This window comes from Grampus griseus, assembly GCF_964374135.1.
Source record: "Grampus griseus genome assembly, chromosome: 4".
NCBI classification, from domain to species: Eukaryota; Metazoa; Chordata; class Mammalia; order Artiodactyla; family Delphinidae; genus Grampus; species Grampus griseus.
In genome coordinates this window covers 22,183,683-22,205,908 of record NC_138997.1, presented here as the reverse complement: position 1 = coordinate 22,205,908, position 22,226 = coordinate 22,183,683, and the positions used below count along the sequence as shown (strand labels likewise).

At 36.7% G+C, this 22,226-nt stretch overlaps 1 protein-coding gene across 4 annotated transcripts in view; it reads left to right on the top strand.

The window, feature by feature from the left end:
* The window catches only part of INPP4B (inositol polyphosphate-4-phosphatase type II B), a gene marked incomplete at its 3' end in the record, with an annotated part of 719,784 nt that overhangs the window by 529,311 nt on the left and 168,247 nt on the right, over positions 1-22,226 (top strand). For all 4 annotated transcript variants that reach the window (XM_082653036.1, XM_082653035.1, XM_082653034.1 and 1 more), the window contains 2 exons: positions 19,279-19,409; positions 19,814-19,918. In XM_082653036.1, the coding sequence (XP_082509162.1) occupies positions 19,279-19,409; positions 19,814-19,918 (236 nt within the window). The remainder of the gene's footprint in view (positions 1-19,278; positions 19,410-19,813; positions 19,919-22,226) is intronic.

Genomic DNA, 22,226 nt, shown 5'->3' with positions numbered 1-22,226 from the left:
CTAACCTTATACTTACTTCTCTGCAGAAGTCCATGGAGTAACATCTACGGATTTTTGATTTTTTGAGAGAAAAAGGTTGTGGCCCACTTTATTATATAGGGTCAAGTTATGACTTTTTTTTTTTAATGAATGAAGGCAATGGAAATGACATACTTAAATATGCAGAAGCTCAGAAAATGTCATTCACCAAACTTTCTTAAAGAATCTACCCTCGAAGATATATGCTATCCAACTGAGACAATAATTTAAATTAAGAATTATATTTATAATATAATATAAATTAATATACTGTAATCATTAAATTATAATATGAAATTAACATGCTATAACATAACAAATTAAGAATGTAAGAATGGGACATTGTCCTACAGAAGGACTTGAAACATTTTTCTTGGTTGGGTGAAATCTCCAGCCCAGACAGAGCTTTACTCTGAAGTTCTTTTTTCGGCCTCTTTTGTTTTGTTTTAATTTTTATTGGAGTACAGTTGATTTACAAGGTTATGTTAGTTTCTGCTGTACAGCAAAGTGAATCAGTTATACATATACATGTATCCACTCTTTTTTAGATTCTTTTCCCATATCGGTCATTACAGAGTGCTGAGTAGTGTTCCCTGTGCTATACAGTAGGTCCTTATTAATTATCTATTTTATATACAGTAGTGTGTATATGTCAATCCCAATCTCCCAATTTATCCCTCCCCCCTTTTCCCTCCTGGTAACCATAAGTTTGTTTTTTACATCTGTGGCTCCATTTCTGTTTTGTAAATAAGTTCATTTGTACCATTTTTCTAGATTCCACATATAAGCGATATCATATTGTATTTGTCTTTCTCTGTCTGACTTACTTCACTCAGTTTGACGATCTCTAGGTCCATCCATGTCACTGCAAACGGACTCTTTTACCCCTAGTCTTACTCAGATCCCAGAAAGTGTTATACTTACCTCAACCTTCGTCTCAACAGCACAATTCTAATGGATTTTCTTAGGTGGTTTGATGAAGACTGTGGGTGTCATCGTGCCCTTATCTTTCAGTAGTTGCAAAGAGTACAAGGTGTTTCATTTTCATGCTTGGAAATCTATCTTGAGAGAATTATTTTTTAAAAAGCTTCGAGTCTTTTCTTCAAAAAAAAAAAAGGTGCCAGGGCAACTTTATATTATGCTAAGTAACTGAAACAGCTACTTTCTGAATCTTTAAAATAACTATTAACTAAATTATATCATTTCAGTTGATGAAGAGCAGTAAGTAAATGAGCAGTAGATAAAAGCTGCCATTAAGTCCCTATTCATAGGACCTGTGGATGGATGGAGATAGTTATAGATGGATAGACAGAGAGATAGACAGACACACAGACATAGATATACAGTCTTTCTTTCCTTTTCTTTCTTTCTTTTTTTTTCTTAGGAAAGTCAGTAATCACAGTATGAATTTAGCTGTATAACAGGGGTTGCAAAAACTTTTCCTTAAGGACCAAATAGTAAGTATTTTACAAAATATTTTACAAAAGTGAGATGTTTCCTCTCAATTACCAAGATGATAAATTTGCAAACATGGTCAGACTTCTGTGAAGTCTGGATTTTGACAATCCTACACTTTCTTTCACGAGCCACTGACTCTTTCAGTCTCACTTTTCACCCCAGACGTAAACTTTTCTACAACTTCTCTGTGTTGGTGTGTTGTCATCTCCCTATAGGGGTAATTAGGGTATTATTTGAACACTTTGTTACATAACTTCCCTCCTTTACCAAGGGAATAGAAAACGGGAAATTTTCTGAAAAGACTGCTATGATTGATATCAGCCTCATAAACTTGCAGGTAGAGATTTCCTAAGTTTGAGTATGGATTTAACTGTGAACAAAAATAGCAAGTAAGAAAGGGAATTTAGGGAATATTAGGTATATGTCTAGTCACAACTGTGTCTTAAAGACAAGGCATTATTAGTAGTTTTGTAATCTGTTTAACTCGGTAAGAATGAAATCCCACTCATGCATTTGAAGGTCTATTATTAATTTTATCATGTCTGGGATTGGTAATCACTTGACAGGCTAAGTTAGTGTGAGTCTGTTGGCAGGGACCAGGTGTGTGCATGGTACGCCTCTATGCCTAATGCATACCTGTATGTATCAATGAGGAAAATGTTGTCCTTCTCAGCCGTCATGATATGGAGTGTGAATGTTGGCAGGGACATAATGGTGCAGCAGCTACTTTCCCTCACTCATACCCAGTGCCCTTGCCTGCAGCTGCCTTCTAAAACTTCTCTTGCTATTAGTCCCTTAGTGTGACATTGGACTCAACGTGAACTACTTTTATTAACTTTGAGATTGTACATACACAAAGTCTTAGGGCTGTGATAGAGTTTAAATCCTCTGGGGTCTCCCTCTGATTAGTGCCTCCCTAAGCACTAATACCTTCTGAGTTCAAGTTCAGATATATAACATCTGTTGCGTTGGCTGTGACGTGTTTTCACAACGCTAAACTTTGAATTTTATATTACGGTTTAGGCCCCCAAAATTCACAAGCAGGAAATCGTAGATGACAAATTATGTTTACTGTTGTGAAGAAAGGCTTATATTAGCAATTTTCTGCCTCTTTGCTCCTGAAGCCATATTTTTAAAAAGATATAAAAAGTGTGGTAATTTTTTTCTGTAAAAATAATATATGGTCACTATAGAAAATAGTGAAAATATAAAAAAGAAAAAAAATCACTCTAAACACACCACCCAGAAGAAATACTGTGTCTTTATTTTCTAAATCTACCCTCATCTTCGTGAGCCTCACTGTGGAAAGCAGACTTTTGGTCCCCATGATTACCATGCCCTGGTATCACATTTAAATCATTCTCCCTCCAATAATTCCTGTCTCAGTAAATGCCACCCTCTCTTCAACAGTTCAGTGCAGAAACATAAAACATAAGTATTTTTGTCTTGTCTCACCAAACCTATCCACATTCCACATTCAATTTCAAGTATCAATTTCTAATCATGCTAATTCCACAATTTCCCTCAAATTCATTTATTTTTTATGTTTTCACTCTATCCATTCTAATCCCAACCACCATCATTTCTTGCCTGTGATAGTGTAATGGTCTATAACGGCTTTTCTGCCAATGGCTTTGCTTCCTTAAAATCCATGGTTCACGTTTTTATGAACAAATGATACAATTGAACTTATTTACAAAGCAGAAATAAACTCACAGACATAGGAAACAAATTTATGGTTACCAAAGGTGATAGCGGAGGGAAGGGAGAGCAGAGAGTTTGGGATTAACAGATACACACTACTATATATAAAACAGGTAAACAACAGTGACCTACTGTATAGCTCAGGGAAATATACTCAATATCTTGTAATAACCTATAATGGAAAAGAATCTGAAAAAGAATATATACATATATGTATAACTACATCATTTTGCTGTACACTAGAAATTAACACAACATTATAAATTAACAATTCTTCAATTAAAATATAAATAAAAAAGAAAAAGATCCATGGTTCACATTACAGACTCACATAATCTGATTAAAAATGTTATAAATATGCAGATTTCCAGCAGGGGTATCAAGGAGACAGCACTGATGTATAACCTCTTAAGTGCTATGCTGGAATTATGTGTTGGGAAGGGAAGACGGGGAGGTCCTGCTTACCAAGTATCAGTATAACACCTCGCTTCTGAGAAGTTTACTAAATGATTCTATAATCGTGATACCTAAGGGATGTGGCATTATAAAGTAGCCCAGTTCTTTGATCTAGCCTCCTTGAAGGATGGGGGGGAAAACACAACTGGTTTATTATAGAGGTAGTGCAATGGAGAGAAAAAGGAGAGTACATGTTGAAGACAGCTCAGAGATCCTAAATACATAGAAGATGTGTGTGTGTGTGTGTGTGTGTGTGTGTGTGTATGTGTATTTTTGCCTGTGTTTATAATGCCACAGGCTTTATAGTCCTTCACCTTGGGTTGCATGCAGGCAAGTTATGTAGGTCTTGCCAAACTACCACCTATAAAATTTTTATAGCTTGTTTTAGTGTTGCCACGTATTTTGTTTATATTGAGTATTTTCTTCAGAGTTTGTATTACTTCAAAAATTTGCTTTGTAGTTTTGATTTGCATTTCTCTAATGATTAATGATGTTGAGCATCCTTTCATGTGTTTGTTGGCAGTCTGTATATCTTCTTTGGAGAAATGTCTATTTAGGTCTTCTGCCCATTTTTGGATTGGGTTGTTTGTTTTTTTGATATTGAGCTGCATGAGCTGCTTGTAAATTTTGGAGATTAATCCTTTGTCAGTTGCTTCATTTGCAAATATTTTCTCCCATTCTGAGGTATCACCTTACACCGGTCAGAATGGCCATGATCAAAAAATCTACAAACAAAAAATGCTGGAGAAGGTGTGGAGAAAAGGGAATCCCCTTGCACTGTTGGTGAGAATGTAAATTGATACAGCCACTATGGAGAACAGTATGGAGGTTCCTTAAAAAACTACAAATAGAACTACCATATGACCCAGCAATCCCACTACTGGGCATATACCCTGAGAAAACCATAATTCAAAAAAAGTCATGTACCACAATGTTCATTGCAGCTCTATTTACAATAGCCAGGACATGGAAGCAACCTAAGTGTCCATCAACAGATGGATGGATAAAGAAGATGTGGCACATATATATGGTGGAATATTACGCAGCAATAAAAAGAAATGAAATTGAGTTATTTGTAGTGAGGTGGATGGACCTAGAGTCTGTCATACAGAGTGAAGTTAAGTCAGAAAGAGAAAAACAAATACTGTATGCTAACACATATATATGGAATCTAAAAAACAAACAAAAAAAATGGTCATGAAGAACCTAGGTGCAAGACGGGAATAAAGACGCAGACCTACTAGAGAATGGACTTGAGGATATGGGGAGGGGGAAGGGTAAGCTGGGACGAAGTGAGAGAGTGGCATGGACATATATACACTACCAAATGTAAAATAGATAGCTAGTGGGAAGCAGCCGCATAGCACAGGGAGATCAGCTCAGTGCTTTGTGACCACCTAGAGGGGTGGGATAGGGAGGGTGGGAGGGAGACACAAGAGGGAAGTGATATAGGGATATATGTATATGTATAACTGATTCACTTTGTTATAAGCAGAAACTAACACACCATTGTAAAGCAATTATACTCCAATAAAGATGTTAAGTAAAAAAAAGTTTGCTTTGCTTAGTCAACATTGAAATGTGTCAGTTAATAGAAGAAATGATGGAACTTGTGGCGTTGAAGCTCCATGGCAGCTACACATACCATATTAAATGATGGTGTACACATATATATGTTTAGATGGGAGGCTTGGGTGGCCATAGGGTGTTTGGTTTTATCAAAACATATACTTTTCTACATTATAATATGATGTTTGAAAACTTATTATGGTACAAAAGTTTTAAAGAAATGAAGTATTTCGGTGACAATGAACCTCATGGTCCATAAAACTCCCCAGGAAAATATTAGTTTGATTTATATCATGTATTTTTCTCTTTTTCTCCTGTTTCATTTCTGCTCTCTCTATATTTTTCTTCATTGGTCCCAGGGGTGAGGAAGGAGAGAAACTTCCTTGAATATAATTTTGGGAGTCTAAAAGAAAGGATAAGAATAATTTATAACAATTAACTTTAAGATGTCCTTAGGTTTTATATAAGACATAAATATTTGTGTGTACCAGGCAGAGGAACAATCTTGTAAATAAAATATAAACATCTAAACCAAACCCTTTAGTAGGGAAAATGTAATAGAATTTGGGACATAGAAAGTTTAAATAAAAATCTTGCTAACACTTCTTTTAGAGAATGTGAATGCTTTCTCTTAGATTTTAGTGTTTGTAAATATTGTACATATACTAAATTCATGGTGATAAAATATTTTATGTCAGTGAAGGCACTGTTTTGCTCAATACTATATATTTCAAATATTCTATATTCTTCATTTTTAGAGCTATATTACAGACCTATGATAAGTGTATCTATCTGTCTATCTATCTAGTCTTAAATTTATTTCTTGAATGCACTATATTCTTATATATGCAAAAAAATAGTAAGATACTTTGAAATCCCAGGTTGAAAGCCTAGTTGCTGCACAGAGTTACATTTCAGAGACATGTTCTACATGCTGACTTAAATATTATCATACACTATTAAATGGGTTTTCTAAGCAATATACCTAGTTTGAAAGAAATGAGGAAGATACTTAATTTTCTGACCTTGCACCTTATCTTAAAGCATTTTGTGACTATTACGTTCAAAAAGGTTCATATTATTTCAAACCAATAATGCTACAGGAGTGCCATTTAAAAAATGTTAAAAGTATATACTAGGAATTATGAACTAGAATATATTCATATAAATTCTATTTCAAAAAGTTGTACAGTAGGATTTTACCACATAGTGAGCCAACCTGTCCATTGAACGTGGTTAGATCTTCTTTTCAAAATTTATCACCAGACGAGGTTTCCCCTTCACACGGCCTACAAGGCAAACAAGGGTTCCTGTCTACCTACATCTCCAGCCTCATCTTACACCGTGTTTATTTTGACCTGGCTGAAGCACATGACTTTTGAGACGTCTACTGACATTTGCATACTTAGATAAAAGCACACTGAAAATCTTTACTGACCTTAAAGAAACACTGATTAGTGGGAAAAGTAATAAGGAGTCAGCTATTCTGTTTAGGTCTCATAGATACTGAATAAACCTCAAACTGATGAATTTCATAGATTTTTTTATAGTGTTCTATCTCTTCCACTTTGTTTCTCTTTGTGTTTCTTTCTGTCTCTCTTGTTTGCTTTCTCTGAGGAAAATCTTAAGTCCTAAATATCCAAAAGTGATGCATAAAAAAGTATCCCATTGGGACTCCACTGTTGACTCATAGCTGATGAGTGTTATTTCTTCTGTTCATTTTTCTTCATGCAACGTTGATGCAAGGTTGGAATACCATGTGGTGTATTATTTATCATGGAAAGAGTGCATTGGCCCTACCAACTCCTAGTATTGAGGGCAGATGCTGTGTGCCATTAAGTTCATCATTATAGATTCTTGGTATCATTTAATGAGATGTCCTGTAGAGCGCTTAGTATCACCAAGCTGGCGATAGAAATATGTGTTTTATTTTGTTGTTTGGTTATTACCATAGCCCCACAGGAACAAATAAGGCAAAGCTCATTCAGAAGCATATTTGTCCATTGTGCCAGGATTCTTTATTTCACATGGATTGAGTAGGAGACAGTGTACGTTGTGATGATAAAAACACGGAATTGGAATAATTATCAACCCGAGTCCAAAACCTCTTTATCTGCCATTTGATACGTACTTATAATTTTTAGAAGATTACACGATTTCTCAATTTTCAATTTTTTTTCACTTTTTAGATAATAATATTATCATTTGTCCTACAGGGCTACTGTAGAAATTAAGTGAACAATCAGGAGACTCTAGCACTTATGGCTATGGGATTTGAGGTGTGTGTGTGTATGTAAGTGCATACCTCATAGATACGTTTATTATATGGTACTACAAATTCCCAGTGGGCAGAAAAATGGACTTCTCTCACAAAGCTGGTGTATTTAGAGCTGAGACAGTGATTTTGGAATGATAGTCAGGCTTCAGACTTCAGATTAGTTAGGGCCTTCTGGGACACAGAAAAGGAGGAACTTGTCAATTTTCTTATTGTACTATTCCTGGAATCTAGCATAATACCTGGCATATAATGAGCACTCAGGAATGTAGTCTTTTCCCAAGAACAGCTGAAATTGCGTGAAGAGAATGACATGATTACACTTAGAAAAAGGGAAGCAAGTGTGGAGGGTTAAAACAATTTAGGGGATGTTGTGTTTGTCTGGGCGAACAATGGTGGTGACTTAGACCATGGTGGCTGGGGGGAAATGGTGAAATGTACAAACATTTGGGATTTTTTTTGATGAGCAGAGTTTGGTGGTGGATTATCTCTGGAGGTAAGGCGTGCAGAATAACTTAAGCATTCTGACCTGCATGACTGAATAGATAAGTTATAATTCTTTGATGTAGGACATAATGGGCAAGCACAAGGTTTAGAAGAAACAAAGGAGCCCTCTTTGGCTCTTAATTGAACCATCGAGGTCTTTGCTATTAAGTACAGATGCTGCTTGCTCCATGTGGCTATTGAAACTTAAGTTAAAATTTGTTAAAATGAAATGAAATTTAAAATTTCATTTCTCCATCACCTTAGTCACATTTTAAGTGTGCAGTAGTCACATATGGCTAGTAACCATTGTAATTAAATAGCACAGCTTTGGAACATCACCATCACACAGAGAGTTCTATTGGACAGCACTGATCTAGGATAACCAGCAGTAGCATCTCTAATTTTAAAGAGTTCTAGTAACATAAAATCCCCCTTTCTTCCTGCTCATTGGAATTTAATGTGAAGAATAAGAAGGCTGACATCAAGCTTTACCCTTGTCTGCAAAAACAGAAGGGTTTTATTTTGTTTTTTCCTCAAGCTGATAGTATCAAGATATATGTTCCTGATGTGATTTCTAGTGAGAGTGAGATTGTGCTGTATTTCTAATGGAGAGTCTATCTAGCATAGTAGTTTAAAGCATGGGCACCCTAGACAAACTTCCTGGGCTTCATCCCAACTCTGCTACTCACTATCTGGATAACTTTGGGTAAATTACTTATCTTCCCTGAGTCTCAGTTTCCTCATTTAAAAAATAAGGATGATAATAATAATACCTCCTTCCTTGGGCTGTTATGCATATAGAATGAGTGAATATTTATAAAGTTCTTATTATAGTGCCTGGCATGAATAAGGATAATCAGCACTGCTAAATATTTGTTAAAGGAATAGAAAATACATAAGAATTTTGTTTTGTTGTTTGAGATTCCAGCAATTATGGTAGCCAAGGCTGTCTGGTAAGTGCACACTTGAGCAAAATATTTGCACCAGCTCTTTGTTGACCTGGGTGGAATTTACATACAGATGAGTCCCTCAGATGGGAGATTCCAATCTTGTCCTCCTATTGAAGGATACTGGCTTAAAAGAAATCATACTCACCAGAAATTAAAATAAAAAAGAGAACAAGATTTGCATTCACAAGACCTCGGTACATGTCTTGATTCTGCCACTTCCTAACAATATGGCATCAAACAAGTCACTTTCCTTCTCACTTATATTCTTCCCGTTTTTCCAGAACAATGTTGTTCACTAGAACTTTCCACGATGATGGAAATGTTCTATACTGCACTGCCTACTCTGATAGCCATGTAGCTATCGAGCACTTGAAATGTGCCTAGTGAGACTGAATTTTTTATTTTGTTTAGTCGGGCTCTGGGACAATTATATCTGAGGAGTGTTTTAAGAGTAAGAAAAGAGACACATTCTATACAAAAGTAACCTTGATTACCTGGAAAGCCTTACGGTTTTCCCCAAAGAGCTCTACTTCCAGCACTTTGAGAGCCTCTTGAATTCTGTCTACCTATGAAACTGAACTGGGTGACATCTGCACTCCAGATGCAGGAGTGAGAATTCAAAAGGGTGATACTCACAAACGTTTGCACTTTCTAAAAGTATGGGCATGAATAATGAAAAATGGTAACAGTGTGAGTATCTGTTCTTGCTTTAGTAGCCTTTCAGGTACAGTGAGTAATTTTCATGGCTACCCAAAATAAAAAGACATATATTAGTATATGTGGATTTAGGAGAAACTTCATATGAACACGCCACCATTTTAAGCATAAATGAAACACTGAGCTTTAACATATTAAAACAATAAATGACCATGTTTGACAAACTTTGAAGGGTAAAGAAGATGTTATGTGGAAGTAAATAAACACCAAATCACCTTTATCAGGAGGAGCAGACTCTCAGGATGGAATAAGACATACTTATCACTCCTCATTTTTTTCTAACGCAGCTACCTAAAATTAAATTATAGAATCCGGCTGTTTATCAGATACAAACAGATTCTGTGATTACAGCTAATTCCTGTAGTTACTGTGTTCCAATGCTTAGTCTTTGCATATAAACTTGAAACCTTGAGTGTATAGTACAACAGCCGCTTGTTTCAATGTCACATGAAAATCAGAGTGAATGACCACTCAGAATATCCAGTCACTTTTTCCAGTGAAATAGTGGCTCGTGGACTGCAACATTACCCACGTTGTCATTTACAAAAATGCATTTTAAAAAAGCCTGTGATTTATGGATGCAGTTTTTATCCCTCTACAGGTTAAAGCACAGACAGTTTGAATTGTGAGTTGAAAATACTGTGAAACTTGACATGTAGTTGAACTTTGTTCAGTTTTATGGTGTCACCGGGCCACTTTATGAAATGAAGCCACCCACCAGTCATTTATGGAGTCTACACTTCATTGACTATTTCATGTTTAATTTTTTTTCCTAATGGGTACATTTTTATGGCTTCTTTCAGGTTTGTTTTAAGGTCTAATTTTGCTTAATGAATGAAAGCCATTTGCCTCTTAAACTTGCCACCCACGTACACCCACATGTACTTTTAGAGTGTGATAACTACCAAAAGGCTCTATTTAAATTGTGTAGCCATTTTTATTCTACAAAATGGTATTGTACAGCTCATTGTAGGAAAATATTTCTATTTGCTTAGTTAATAACAATTTCAAATAACATTTTAATGTCTTTCTTACTGGTCTGTATCCTTTGGTAGATAAATTTTTATCAGGCTATTTGGTCTTACTACCTTCTTGTAAATGAATTAACTGTTACTCTTGGGCACTCTTTCTTACAATAATTACTTTTCGTAATTTCAGGAATTTTTGAATTCACATAACCAGATATTTTAAGTTGATTATTCCGGGTTTACACTTCTAATAAGATAGGTGCTCACATGTGGCACTTTGGCCTCAGGACTAGAGATTTCTTGTATATGTCCCTTAGACAGGCTGAGCATTTCTATGGTTATTTTTCTTTTGAAGAAGTCAGAGTATTTGTAAAATGTAGTGGGAGGGATAAAAGTTCATGAAAGAGCCTAAACTGTATTCTAGATGTTTCCATCTCACCACCACCCCCAACTTCTTTTACACCAAGCAGAAAGAACGCTTTCTGATGAATCTCTACATAGTTAGTGTATTACTCAGGATTCTCTAGAGAAACAGAACTAGTAAGGTGTGTGTGTGTGTGTGTGTGTGTGTGTGTGTGTGTGTGTGTACTCATCCTCAGATCTTCAGGGTGAGTGAGCAAGCTGGAGACCTAGGAAAGACTATGGTGTAGTTTTAGTCCAAAGGCCAGCAGGCTTGAGACCCAGGAAAAGCCCGTGTCCCAGCTCAAAGTCAGCCTGGCAGGAGGAGTTCTCTTTTAGTCAGGGGATGGTCAGCCTTTTTGCTCTATTCAAGCCTTCAACTGATTGGATGAAGCCCACCCAAAGTAGGGAGGACAATCTGCTTTACTCAGTCTATAGATTTAAATGTTAATCTCATCCAAAACAACCTTATAGAAACACCGGCAATCACATTGGACCAAATATCTGACACCCTGTGGTCTAGCTAAGTTGACACGTAAAATTAACCATCACAGTAAGAGATGCCATATGAAGATACATTTCAAATCTCTCTCTATCCTTGAGGAAGACATAACCAAACTAGGGTTACAGATCTCAACCGTATAAGGTTAGAAGACTCAACAGTGACTCATTTATGTATTGCGTGTATCCATTTTAACTGGGGCAGAGCTCAGCATTCTACTTTGGGGTTAGCTTATATTTTGACTTTATCTCGAATTTCAGGAAAATCTAAGAATTACAGTCTTCAAGCAAATCTTTCATTCAGTTAACAGGCCTACATGGAACACTTTCTATGGACAAAGGACTGTGGTGGGACAAGACGATAAACAAGACAAGTCTCTGTAACTCACAGACTCAGAGCAAAGTTTTCCCCATGTTGGAATTCCCCCCCTTGAATACATCATCATCAGGCTTTGAAACTACTTTTAAATAGAGGCTTTAAGTAGATGCTAAACTTTTTCCTCTTTGAACTAGGTTCTGTTTTGGTAGTCTTAAACCTAGCTTTATTTTTCAGCAGTAGAAACTGTTTACAGCTCTGTACGGAGAATTCCAGTATTAATTAGGGAGATTCAGTTAGAGCAGGTGGATGGCTGGAGTAAGGAAAAGGGCCGGATGCCAGTTTGCTTACTTGGTTTCCCTGTTGCCCAGCACCCTCCCTGTCCTTCTAGCCATGACAGCCCCAGGGGTGTTAGTAATGAAGTTTAAAAAACGTTTACCTAGTTAATAATCTTTCCAGTGTTTCATGCATTATATGTGAAAGCAGCTTTGGCTATTTCCTTTTCAGTTTCTCTGTGACTCATTTTGTGTTCAGTTATTTCTTTTTACTCTTCAAGAGTCATTTGGGTTTTTTTTTTTTTTTTGGTCTCATTTTCTCTTCATGTTATTTAATAGTCTGTGTTTCAAACATGTTATACTTAGTAGTGTGTTTCACGTTATGGAAGGTTCAGAGGGTCATAATAACCTCCAGGAACTTGCAATTTTCCTAAAGAGAAAAAGCATGTATTTTTGAAATATTTAAACAAGGTAAGATGAAACAAACCACATAGGCAAAAAGTATACCAGAGATCTGTATGAATATTTCATCAAGTTTCAAGAATGTCAGTCTTTACAGTTGAAATGTCAAGAACCATAGAGCATTAGGTATTTCTCAAGTAGGCCTTAGCAATCACCTGTCTCCTTTGGAGACATATTTTATATGATTTGCCTTTTATTTTTGTAGGTAGCAAAGTGAAAGTGGATGGATGGCAGTAAGTGCCAAGAGAACTTTAATGTGTAAGCGGCCCAAGCTTATTAGTATTTGAATATTCAGTCTTTTCTTTTCAACTTCCTGTGCCTACCTATTGGAGTCTTGGAGAATTGGAAAGAATTAGAAACAAGCTCTCTTTAGTGAGAGTAAGGTAGGGAATTCATAAGAGATTGTGTGTGTTTAGCAGGGCAGTGGATTTTCCAGAAAGAAATATTCATTGTCATTGTTGTAAGGTAGCAATTAAAGGAGACAGCTTTTGAAAGCACAAGGTGTTACTGTGAGTAAAATGATAATGTTAATAGATAGCGGAGTGTTTTAAAAAATATTTTTTTTAATGGATTAAAAATGCATTTACACAGCTCATCACTTTTTCCATTCACACCAAAGGTTTAGTAAAGATGTGTAACTGTTTAATTATAATGTTGATGCCAGATTTCTGTTTAGATGAAAGTGGCAACATGCAGACTGGACCACAGGGGACATTTTCTGTGAGTCTCAGAATACTAGACACCACTCTGCACTTGAACATATTTTAGAGATTATTACTGCATACCTAGTAGCCATGCCATTTGAACTGAAAGATACAGAAGTAAAAAAATCTCAACTTACAACTTACCCTTTGTTCAGGTTTAATGTTAAAAGTACATGAGAGTTTATAAATGTGATTCTAGAAGTCAATAGCTCCAGGTTCTACACCCCTTCACTCCATATATGTTCATTGAGTACCTTCATAAACAAGGCACTGTGTTTATTGTTTGGAATTTTGTTAATTTGTTTTGTATTTGTTTGTTCGTACAGTGGAGAATCTTATGGGGTGAGAAAAGAGTTGGTATAGAATTATAGTCTAAAAGGCTTATGTTTTTCTAGTGACTCTGAGATTAACAAGCAGCTTTATTTAGATGCCTCCATCTGTGAAGCAAGAGGTTTCAAATTGTTTCCTAAATTTCCTTCCAGCCATGACATTCTGTGAGTTTGTAGCTGTTGTTTTCTTTTACTATATCAAAAAGGATATGTTAATTCTGATATCCTAAAACTTGGGTCATTTAAAGGGATATTTTGCAAATGAAAGAGGTGCTGATAATTACAATGGAGTTAACAGGTGTAAACTGGCACATATGGTTGCTCCACCTCTAACATATGTTGGTTCAATGACAAATAATGCAGGAAATCAGGAATATAGCACATACATATACATACACAAAAAGGACCTTCTTCATCTATGTACATAAATAATTGCTGTGATTTGAACTATATTTCTGATGCATATACCATTCAGACTTTATGTATATAAAAGTCATATATATGTCATAAATATGTATGAAAGTCATATATATCATATTTATCAAAAATATAGTATATATATATGTGTATATATATATATAACCATTAATGGAGAAGCAGAGTGTGTCAAATAGAGCCCAAGGAAGAGGAACATTTCCAAAGTTCCTAACTGTGTTGCCAGCCCTTGGGTACGTGAGATTGAACAATGGGTGTGAACGTATCCATGGTGAGAAATAATGCTGCCCTGTGGCGGCTTCAGCAACTTCAGGTAGGATTGTTTCAGTGCAGACCTTTAGGGTTCTGAAATGTACTGGTGGCTCCTGCATCATCCCAGTGTGATACTGGGCCCTAGTTAGAGACTAAACCCCTGATGATTTAGACACAGAATGACTCTGGGCCTAGAGCTGCCCATTGTGAACTGGGTACTACTGTGATCCCATTGTATGATGTAGGAGTAATGTATTGTGTGGTGGGAGTGATACATTCGGAACTGGGCTTAAGCAGATCCAGGAGGTATGAGCATATATCGTAAAGAGCTGTCCCAGAGTCTCATGTCACTGATCTCATGTTAGTACCTCTATCTTATGATGCTTCTCTTGCATTCTGATTAACTCATGGAGGAAGAAAACACTCAAACTCTTAAAAAGATGGGTCAGCCTGATGTGTTAGGTGGACCTTAAGGTCAATAATGAAGAAAATCCATCCAGTGGGGAGATCTGAGAAACAGTATGATTGTTAATCATTTAGAGGGAGAGATGGCCTGAGGTATGGATATATATTAAGTTTAGCAAAGTGAATGGCTTCACGGGCCTGGAAGAAATAAGACTAGAAGATTGGATTCAAGGAGTATGGGCAAGGGTATGTAGATGGGCTTATAAGAGTGAGCACAAGTATGCCTGAGCCATGCCCATCAGAAAGCAAATACTCTTTATGACCAGAGAACATTATCACCTGCCCATGGATTAGCCAGACTCCTTTCTTGGACACTCCAGAGTTTGTGAAATAGACCCATGAAGAGAATGGCCTTGGTGGCAGACACAGGGGTTATACATGGACCTAAAGGCGTGGCCTCCCTCTCCAAGGCTGATATAGCTACTGCCACTGCTAAATGTTAAATGCCAGAAATAGATTGGCAATGGACACGAATATGGTACCATTCCTTGGGGGAGACCCAGCAGCTCTTTGGTGGCAGGTCAATTACGTTGCATCCCTTTGACCTTGGAAAGGGCAGCAGTTTATCCTGGGACATGAAACACAGTCTGAATACGTGTTTCCCTTTTCTGCTCACAGTGCCACTGCTGGCACCCCCATCTGATGGCTTACAGAATGATCTGGTGTCCCACATAACATTGCTCCAACCAAAGGACAAGTGCTACGTAAAATGAGGTGCGACATGAGTTTGTAATCACTGCATGCCCCTCCACCCAAAAGCCACAGACCTGATAGAACAGTGGAATAATATTAACCATGAAAGACTCAGCTAAGGTACCAGCTTGGGTAAAAAAACTTAGGGTTGGGGTACTATCCTCCAGGATGAAGTTTATATGCTAAACCAACAGCTGGTATAGGATGTTGTGCCCGCTATAGCTAAAATAACCACCTCTAGAAGAAAGGGTTAGCCCTTATAATCAATCACAGTGCCCCACTTTTGGGGATCTGTGCTTTCTTTCCCTACAGCCTTAGACTTTGCCAGTTAGAATCCTGGTTCTTGGAGTATGGGGACAGGCGTTCTGTCAGGGGACCCATTAAAAGTCCCACTTAACTGGAAGTTGTGGTTGATTTCATGTGTGATCTGACTACCGTACATTCCTAACTAAATGGACCAGCAAAGATAGTAAGAGATACTGTGCTCATCACCATGGGGAAATAGGGCTGCTGAGCAAAGAGAAATTTATCTAGAACTCAGAGGTGTTCCATGGCCAGAAGTGCATGGGAAGTTGCCACAACTAAAATTCCATAACAGCAAGGAAACGAAGAGCCTAATGTCTTCAGATTAAGGTCTAGGTGACCTCACAAGGCAGCACTCCAGAAATGCCAGTGGAGTATGAGGCAAATTTGAAATGAGTGGTAGAATGATGAATACCACCAGCTAAGGCCCCCAGAATCAGCTGGAGTATTGACTGTTGTGCTTGGTTCGCTGCTTCTCTTTAAATCTTTGGGAAGTTGCAACTGGCCGTCATTTTGAAGGATTGTACTTGAACTTCCCTCTTGCAGAAGATGAAGAACGTTGTCTTATATGCTATCTGGATTTCATAAATGGATCGGAATTGTGCAAGAAGTTGCCTGTCCTGGGCCCCGTTTTTGTGTTTTCCTATGCCCGCTCACCACCAACACGTCTTCAGGTTTTGACCACCTGCTCAATGGAGAGCCCCTCCTGGGCTCAGTTTATGTGCTTTTCTGTGCTGGCTTAACTGGAATGTGTCTTCAAGTTTTGACCACTTGCTCAATGGAGAACCCCAACTGGTGACACCATTGTCACCTTATCTCCTGATGCCACCAGCTTATCAGTCTCCCTCAAGGTGAAGACCAGCCATCATCATGCACCCAATGCCATCTGCCGTGGAAGTATCCAGAGTGGACTTGGCACCTATATGTTACCAGACCCAGGAAAGTTCTGTCTCCACTGGAATATTGCCCCCCCAGTGGCTGCCTGGAGGAGACAGATTGCATAACTAGAAGTACAGAGGAGCTAAAGTCCCATCAGATGAATCTTTACCAGTGAAATAGAGTGGATGGTAAGGAACTGGCATATAAATGCATTTTCCTCCATCTAACAATCTGTTCCAAGGTGCAGAGATTCCGTATGACTTCTCTGAAGTCATTCCACATGGCCACCTAACCAGCTGTGTTTTCTTGTGAAGTTCTGCCCAGCTTGATAATGAACGACGTTATGCCTGTTTTCGCTTTTTCCCTTCAGCACTTCCCTTCTTACCTCCCTCTGACTGACCTGGGATTGCTTGATCTCAGGCCCTGCCTTCCAGAGAACGTGGATGGAGATATAAAACAAGGCTCTTAGATGCTAAAGTTTTTGTTTACTGAGTGACAAATCAAAATATAATACAAACAGCCCTAGCCTTCCTGGTTGAAAAGTTTACTGATTTTCATGCAGCCAATTATCTTCTCTATTTTAATGTATTAATGTAATTAATTTCTTTCATTTTCTAAAAACTTACTTTCTTACTCTGCCCCATTTGTTTTACACCTTTTTCATTACTCTAGTTTATTATACCTTTATTCTATAGTTCTCCTATATTTGAACTTTTTTTAAAAAAGATTCTTTTTGATGTGGACCATTTTTAAAGTCTTTATTGAATTTGTTACAATATTCCTTCTGTTTTATACTTTGGTTTTTTGGCCGCAAGGCATGTGGGATCATAGCTCCCCGACTAGGGATCAAACCCGCACCCCCTGCATTGGAAGGCAAAGTCTTAACCACTGAACCACGAGGGAAGTCCCTGAACTTTTTTAATGCAGAGAAACCTTATGTTGTTTGTCTGTCCCTTTCAGAATGTGTATCTGTTTAATGTCCTCTCTTAGAACAAAAAAGCAGTGAACGCCAGGTTTCGTCTAGTTATTCCTATATGTAAGTTTTGACATATTGGAGGAGTGTAATGAATTTTAAACCCCAGTTTGTAGATTCCTCCCGGCTTCCTTCAAGTCACTCCCTACAGAACGCTAAGATTTTCTGATCACACTTTGTCGGACTCCTCTTGGGCAGGGAGGTGTACTCCACCCCAATATTCCACACCGTAGTCAGGGGCTTCACTCTTACCGTCCCCTCCATCGCCACCTCCCTTATAATTATTATTTCTGATAGGAATTCAGAGACAACATAAATTGTAAACCCATGGTGCGTTTATTAGTGTTAAACAGTAATACCTAGTTAAGATTTCTATTATAACCATATATTGAAAGTAAAACCCAAAATCTTACATATTAAGTTGACATATCACATTTGCTCTCTACCTCAGATTTGACCTAATTGTCCAGATTCTTCTAGACTTGATATCTCCAGCTTTTGGAATTATCTGTTTGTTTTGTCCTGAATTTCAATACCCTACCATCTGAGTCCACACAGAGAACTTGACTTCCCCACTCTTCAGCCTTCTCCCCTAACCCCGCTTTGGTCATGAATTTCCTTTACTCCCATTGTCCATTGATTAATTACTTCCATGAATGTTGTCTGATGAAAGTTAATCTGTGGAAAAGTTGAGAATGAGATTAATGTTCACAAAAATTGTGAAGACCTCAAATGGAAGATGCAGCAATACTATATAGCATTCCCATTGAAACCAAACAAAGGCAGCTACAAGCATTTGGAAGCAAGTCACATTTTTGCACACCATCCATTATTCCTGAATTTAACAGGGTGTTAAAGCTTCTACATCTTCTGAATTTATTAGCTTGGTATTTAGCATGATTCACAGCCAAAATAGCAAAGAAGTTTCATTACTGCTGGTTAAACTGCCTCATGAAAATGTTGTTGGTAAAAGGTTATAGAAATGAATGAGAAATCTAACCAAGAAGCATATTAAACCATTTATCATTATAATTTAAAAAGGCATTCTGATGACTTATATTAACATGGCTAAAGGGTAGAGAATTAAAGTTAATAATTAAAACCTAGATCTTGATTAGCTCTTCTTTTGATAAAGAGGGGACAAAATATAGGCATACAGTATTTACTTAAATTGTCCTTAGGAGAAATTGAGACCAGTAAAATCATACCTGATCATACTATTTATGGGCTTTAGAAAGATTACAGCTATATTATATATAAACTAGATTCCGTGATTAGCTTGTGTTTCCTTCACAGTCAGATAACCCTTTCCAAATTATTTCATGTGGGATCGTCAAAGCCTAGAACTTAGCTATCTCTCTATTGAGGTTTAGTGTTTTGTTTTGTTTTGTTTTAACTGAATGGCCTCTATTTATATTAAGGATAATAGGTCTTTGCCATCTTTGTGAAATTTTTATCAATAAATTTAAACCTTTTTTTTTTTTGCTCTTTGACATACAGGACTTTTAATGTTTGTATGGCCTAACCTAGTCACTTCTTCCTTTGTGTTAAAATGATTTTTTTTCCTAATAAGCACAGAGCTTTCCTGAAAGGGATGGTGAATCAGTTAGTTTGGCAACCCTGATTAAGCATTTTGTGTCTGTGGGTTTAAGATCAAAATAAATATTTTCTCTTCTTTTTCATTGTAACAGAAACCAGGAGCTAAAAGAACTTGGTGAGCTTTCTCCACACTGGGACAATCTACGAAAAAATGTCCTTACTCACTGTGATCAAATGGTGAATATGTACCAAGACATTCTGACAGAACTCAGCAAGGAAACAGGTATGAAATCAATGACTTTACATATTCAAACTGAAATGAATTTCATGTATGTTATGTGAAAACAATAATAAATACTGTTGTTCTGGACATAGAAAAGTCAAGATTTAACAAAAAACAAAAAGCAGAAAACTTTTATTTCCAACTCTACCATCTTGGCATGAAAAACAAAGAAGAAAAAAATTGCACTATTTTACCTCATGGTATCATTATAGGGGTAACTGAGAATTTTTTTAAATTAAATTTCTGAGAAGAAAATCCACTCATACAGAATATGTTTTTCTTTCTGAAATTCTTATAACATTTTTCTATGTCAAATGTACTTTTCAACACACACACACACACACACACACACACACACACACTATTTATTTACTAATGATGTTTAATTTTTTTTTTCCACCTAGGGTCCTCTTTCAAATCAAGCAGCAGCAAAGGAGAGAAAACATTAGAATTTGTTCCGATAAACCTACATCTGCAAAGAATGCACGTACACAGCCCTCACTTGAAAGGTAGTATATAGTATTCTTTTTCAAATGGGCAAATTATATTAGTGTGTACTTCTTTAAAAGGCTTGACTATTGGCAGAATTAGAAATTTTAGCAGTTATATAAAGGTGAAGATGAAACAATTGAAGCTGATAATGACCCTAGATACTACAAAAGAAACCATTACATTTTCGTTGCTGTGTTTCTGGGCAATGCTTTGTAAATATGCCACCTGAATTGAGTTACAGGTGACTATGCAAAATGAGTATTAGCTTTATTAAGTATTATCAACGATGCCTAATAACTCCCCATTGTGCTACTGTTTGAATTAGAGAAAAAGAAAAACAAGACTCATTCATTTTGTGCCTATCCTGAGAAACCAGAGTCCAAAGATGGACTCATGTGCTATTTCTCCGACTTAGTGGTGGCTATCACCAGAATCACCCACTTCCCTATGAGAAGCGGGTTTATCAGATCGAAGGTGCTACAGTATTTTGATGTACTTGGTTGTGAGAGACATTTTTCAAGAAAATACACATAGATTTTCATAACATACCTGAATAGTTCTAGAGTGAATGATATGGGGTTGAATTCATTGCCACTCAAGTAATTCCTTGCCATTTCTCAGTAAAATATATTTTAAATACTCTTCTCATCTCCCTTTTCTTTAACTTATTGCTGTATCAATTTTGTGCATATTTAGGGTGACCACCTGCCCTTATTTATCAGCAGAAGTCCCATACTATGCCTGTTTGTCCAGCATCTTTGTTAATGATGCCCTCCACATCCTTTCCATCTCAAAGGTCTCTCTGAATCATAAATGCTATGGTCATCCTATGGGTACTCATCTTCCTAGGAAGCTAAAAGTTACTTTAGATCATCAAATCCTTTATGCTGAGTCTATCAACATATACATACAAACATGCACATACACAGATACATCTAAAGAAGCATTCTAACACCCAATTTTGTAGCCATTGTCACGATGAGGCTACAGGTTAGAGGTCAGAGTTTTAAAAAATAAAAATAAAATCTCTGTCTGTTTTAAAATTACCTGAAGTTTTATAATCAGAAAAATTAAATTTTTCAAGTTGGTGCATACTGATTGTGTATACACAACTGGCTAACGTATAAGTTCAAGTGTAGTTAAAATCATTCTGATATATAATTGTATTATCTTTGGTAACCCTTATCAACTATCTGAAATTTTAACTTGCATCCTGTTCACCAAAAATTATGTCAACTGAGTTAAAAATGAGATGGATTGGCCTGAGGCTTTCAGGAATTCTTCCCTGAATACTGAGTGTCTGTTAATAGTTTGAACATAACAATATCTAATGGTTTTAAAAAAATCATCAAAACCAAGGTCATAAAGAAGCTGCAACATTCAAAAGCTATCTGACAACCAGCATAACTTTTTTTTCCCTAATGGCCTATATGAAGAGACTTTTATGATATAGTAAAAAAGTTTATATATTTTGGAGGGGAACAGAATTTCAGCTTTACTACTTTATATATGACCTTAAGCCTGTTATTTAATCTTTCTAAGCACTGTCTTTTCCTTCCTGATTAAGTGAACTAGACCACGTAAAACACATAGAATGAACAATAATAGTTTTTATGATACATGTGGCATTTGCTATCACTGGAACAAAACGGATCTGTCAGTTTTATCAGGACTGTTAAAATTGGAGGAAAGTAATCAGTTAAGAGCCTATTAAGAGACGTTGAAATCTTGAACTAAAGAAGTAGCGAGATTTAGAGAAAGGATGATTTAGAGAGGCATTTTAGAAAAATCATCACATGCAAGTACTGTGACTAATCAGGTTACAGCCATGGATGGGTAGCAGTATCATCAAACCAGATAGTTTGTTGAAGCCAAATTGATAGGAATTTATATTTTAAATGTGCATTTAAATATTTGGTGATAATCCTTAAAATACATCCACCACACAAAGAGAAATTATTATCTATGTGGCCTTTTACTTTATACTTATTTCTTGAAAACAAAAGAACCATTTACATTATGCTGTTTTCTCTAAGGTAATTTCTGAAAATAGACTAGAGTGAACTGGGATGATACAAGGCAGTTAGTTTTTGTTGCTCCAGTGTAAAAGGAAGAAACTGGCAACTAAAAGAAAGATATTTAGAAAAGCAAACAAAATTTCTTCTAATTAGTTTAGTGGGATATGTATCAGTTTCCTAGAGCCACCATAACAAAGTATCACCAAGTGGGAGTCATAAACAACAGAAATGCAATGCTTCACAGTCTGGAGGCTAGAAGTCTAAAAATCAAGGTGCTGGCAGAAGAGTGCGTCCTCTGAAACTGACA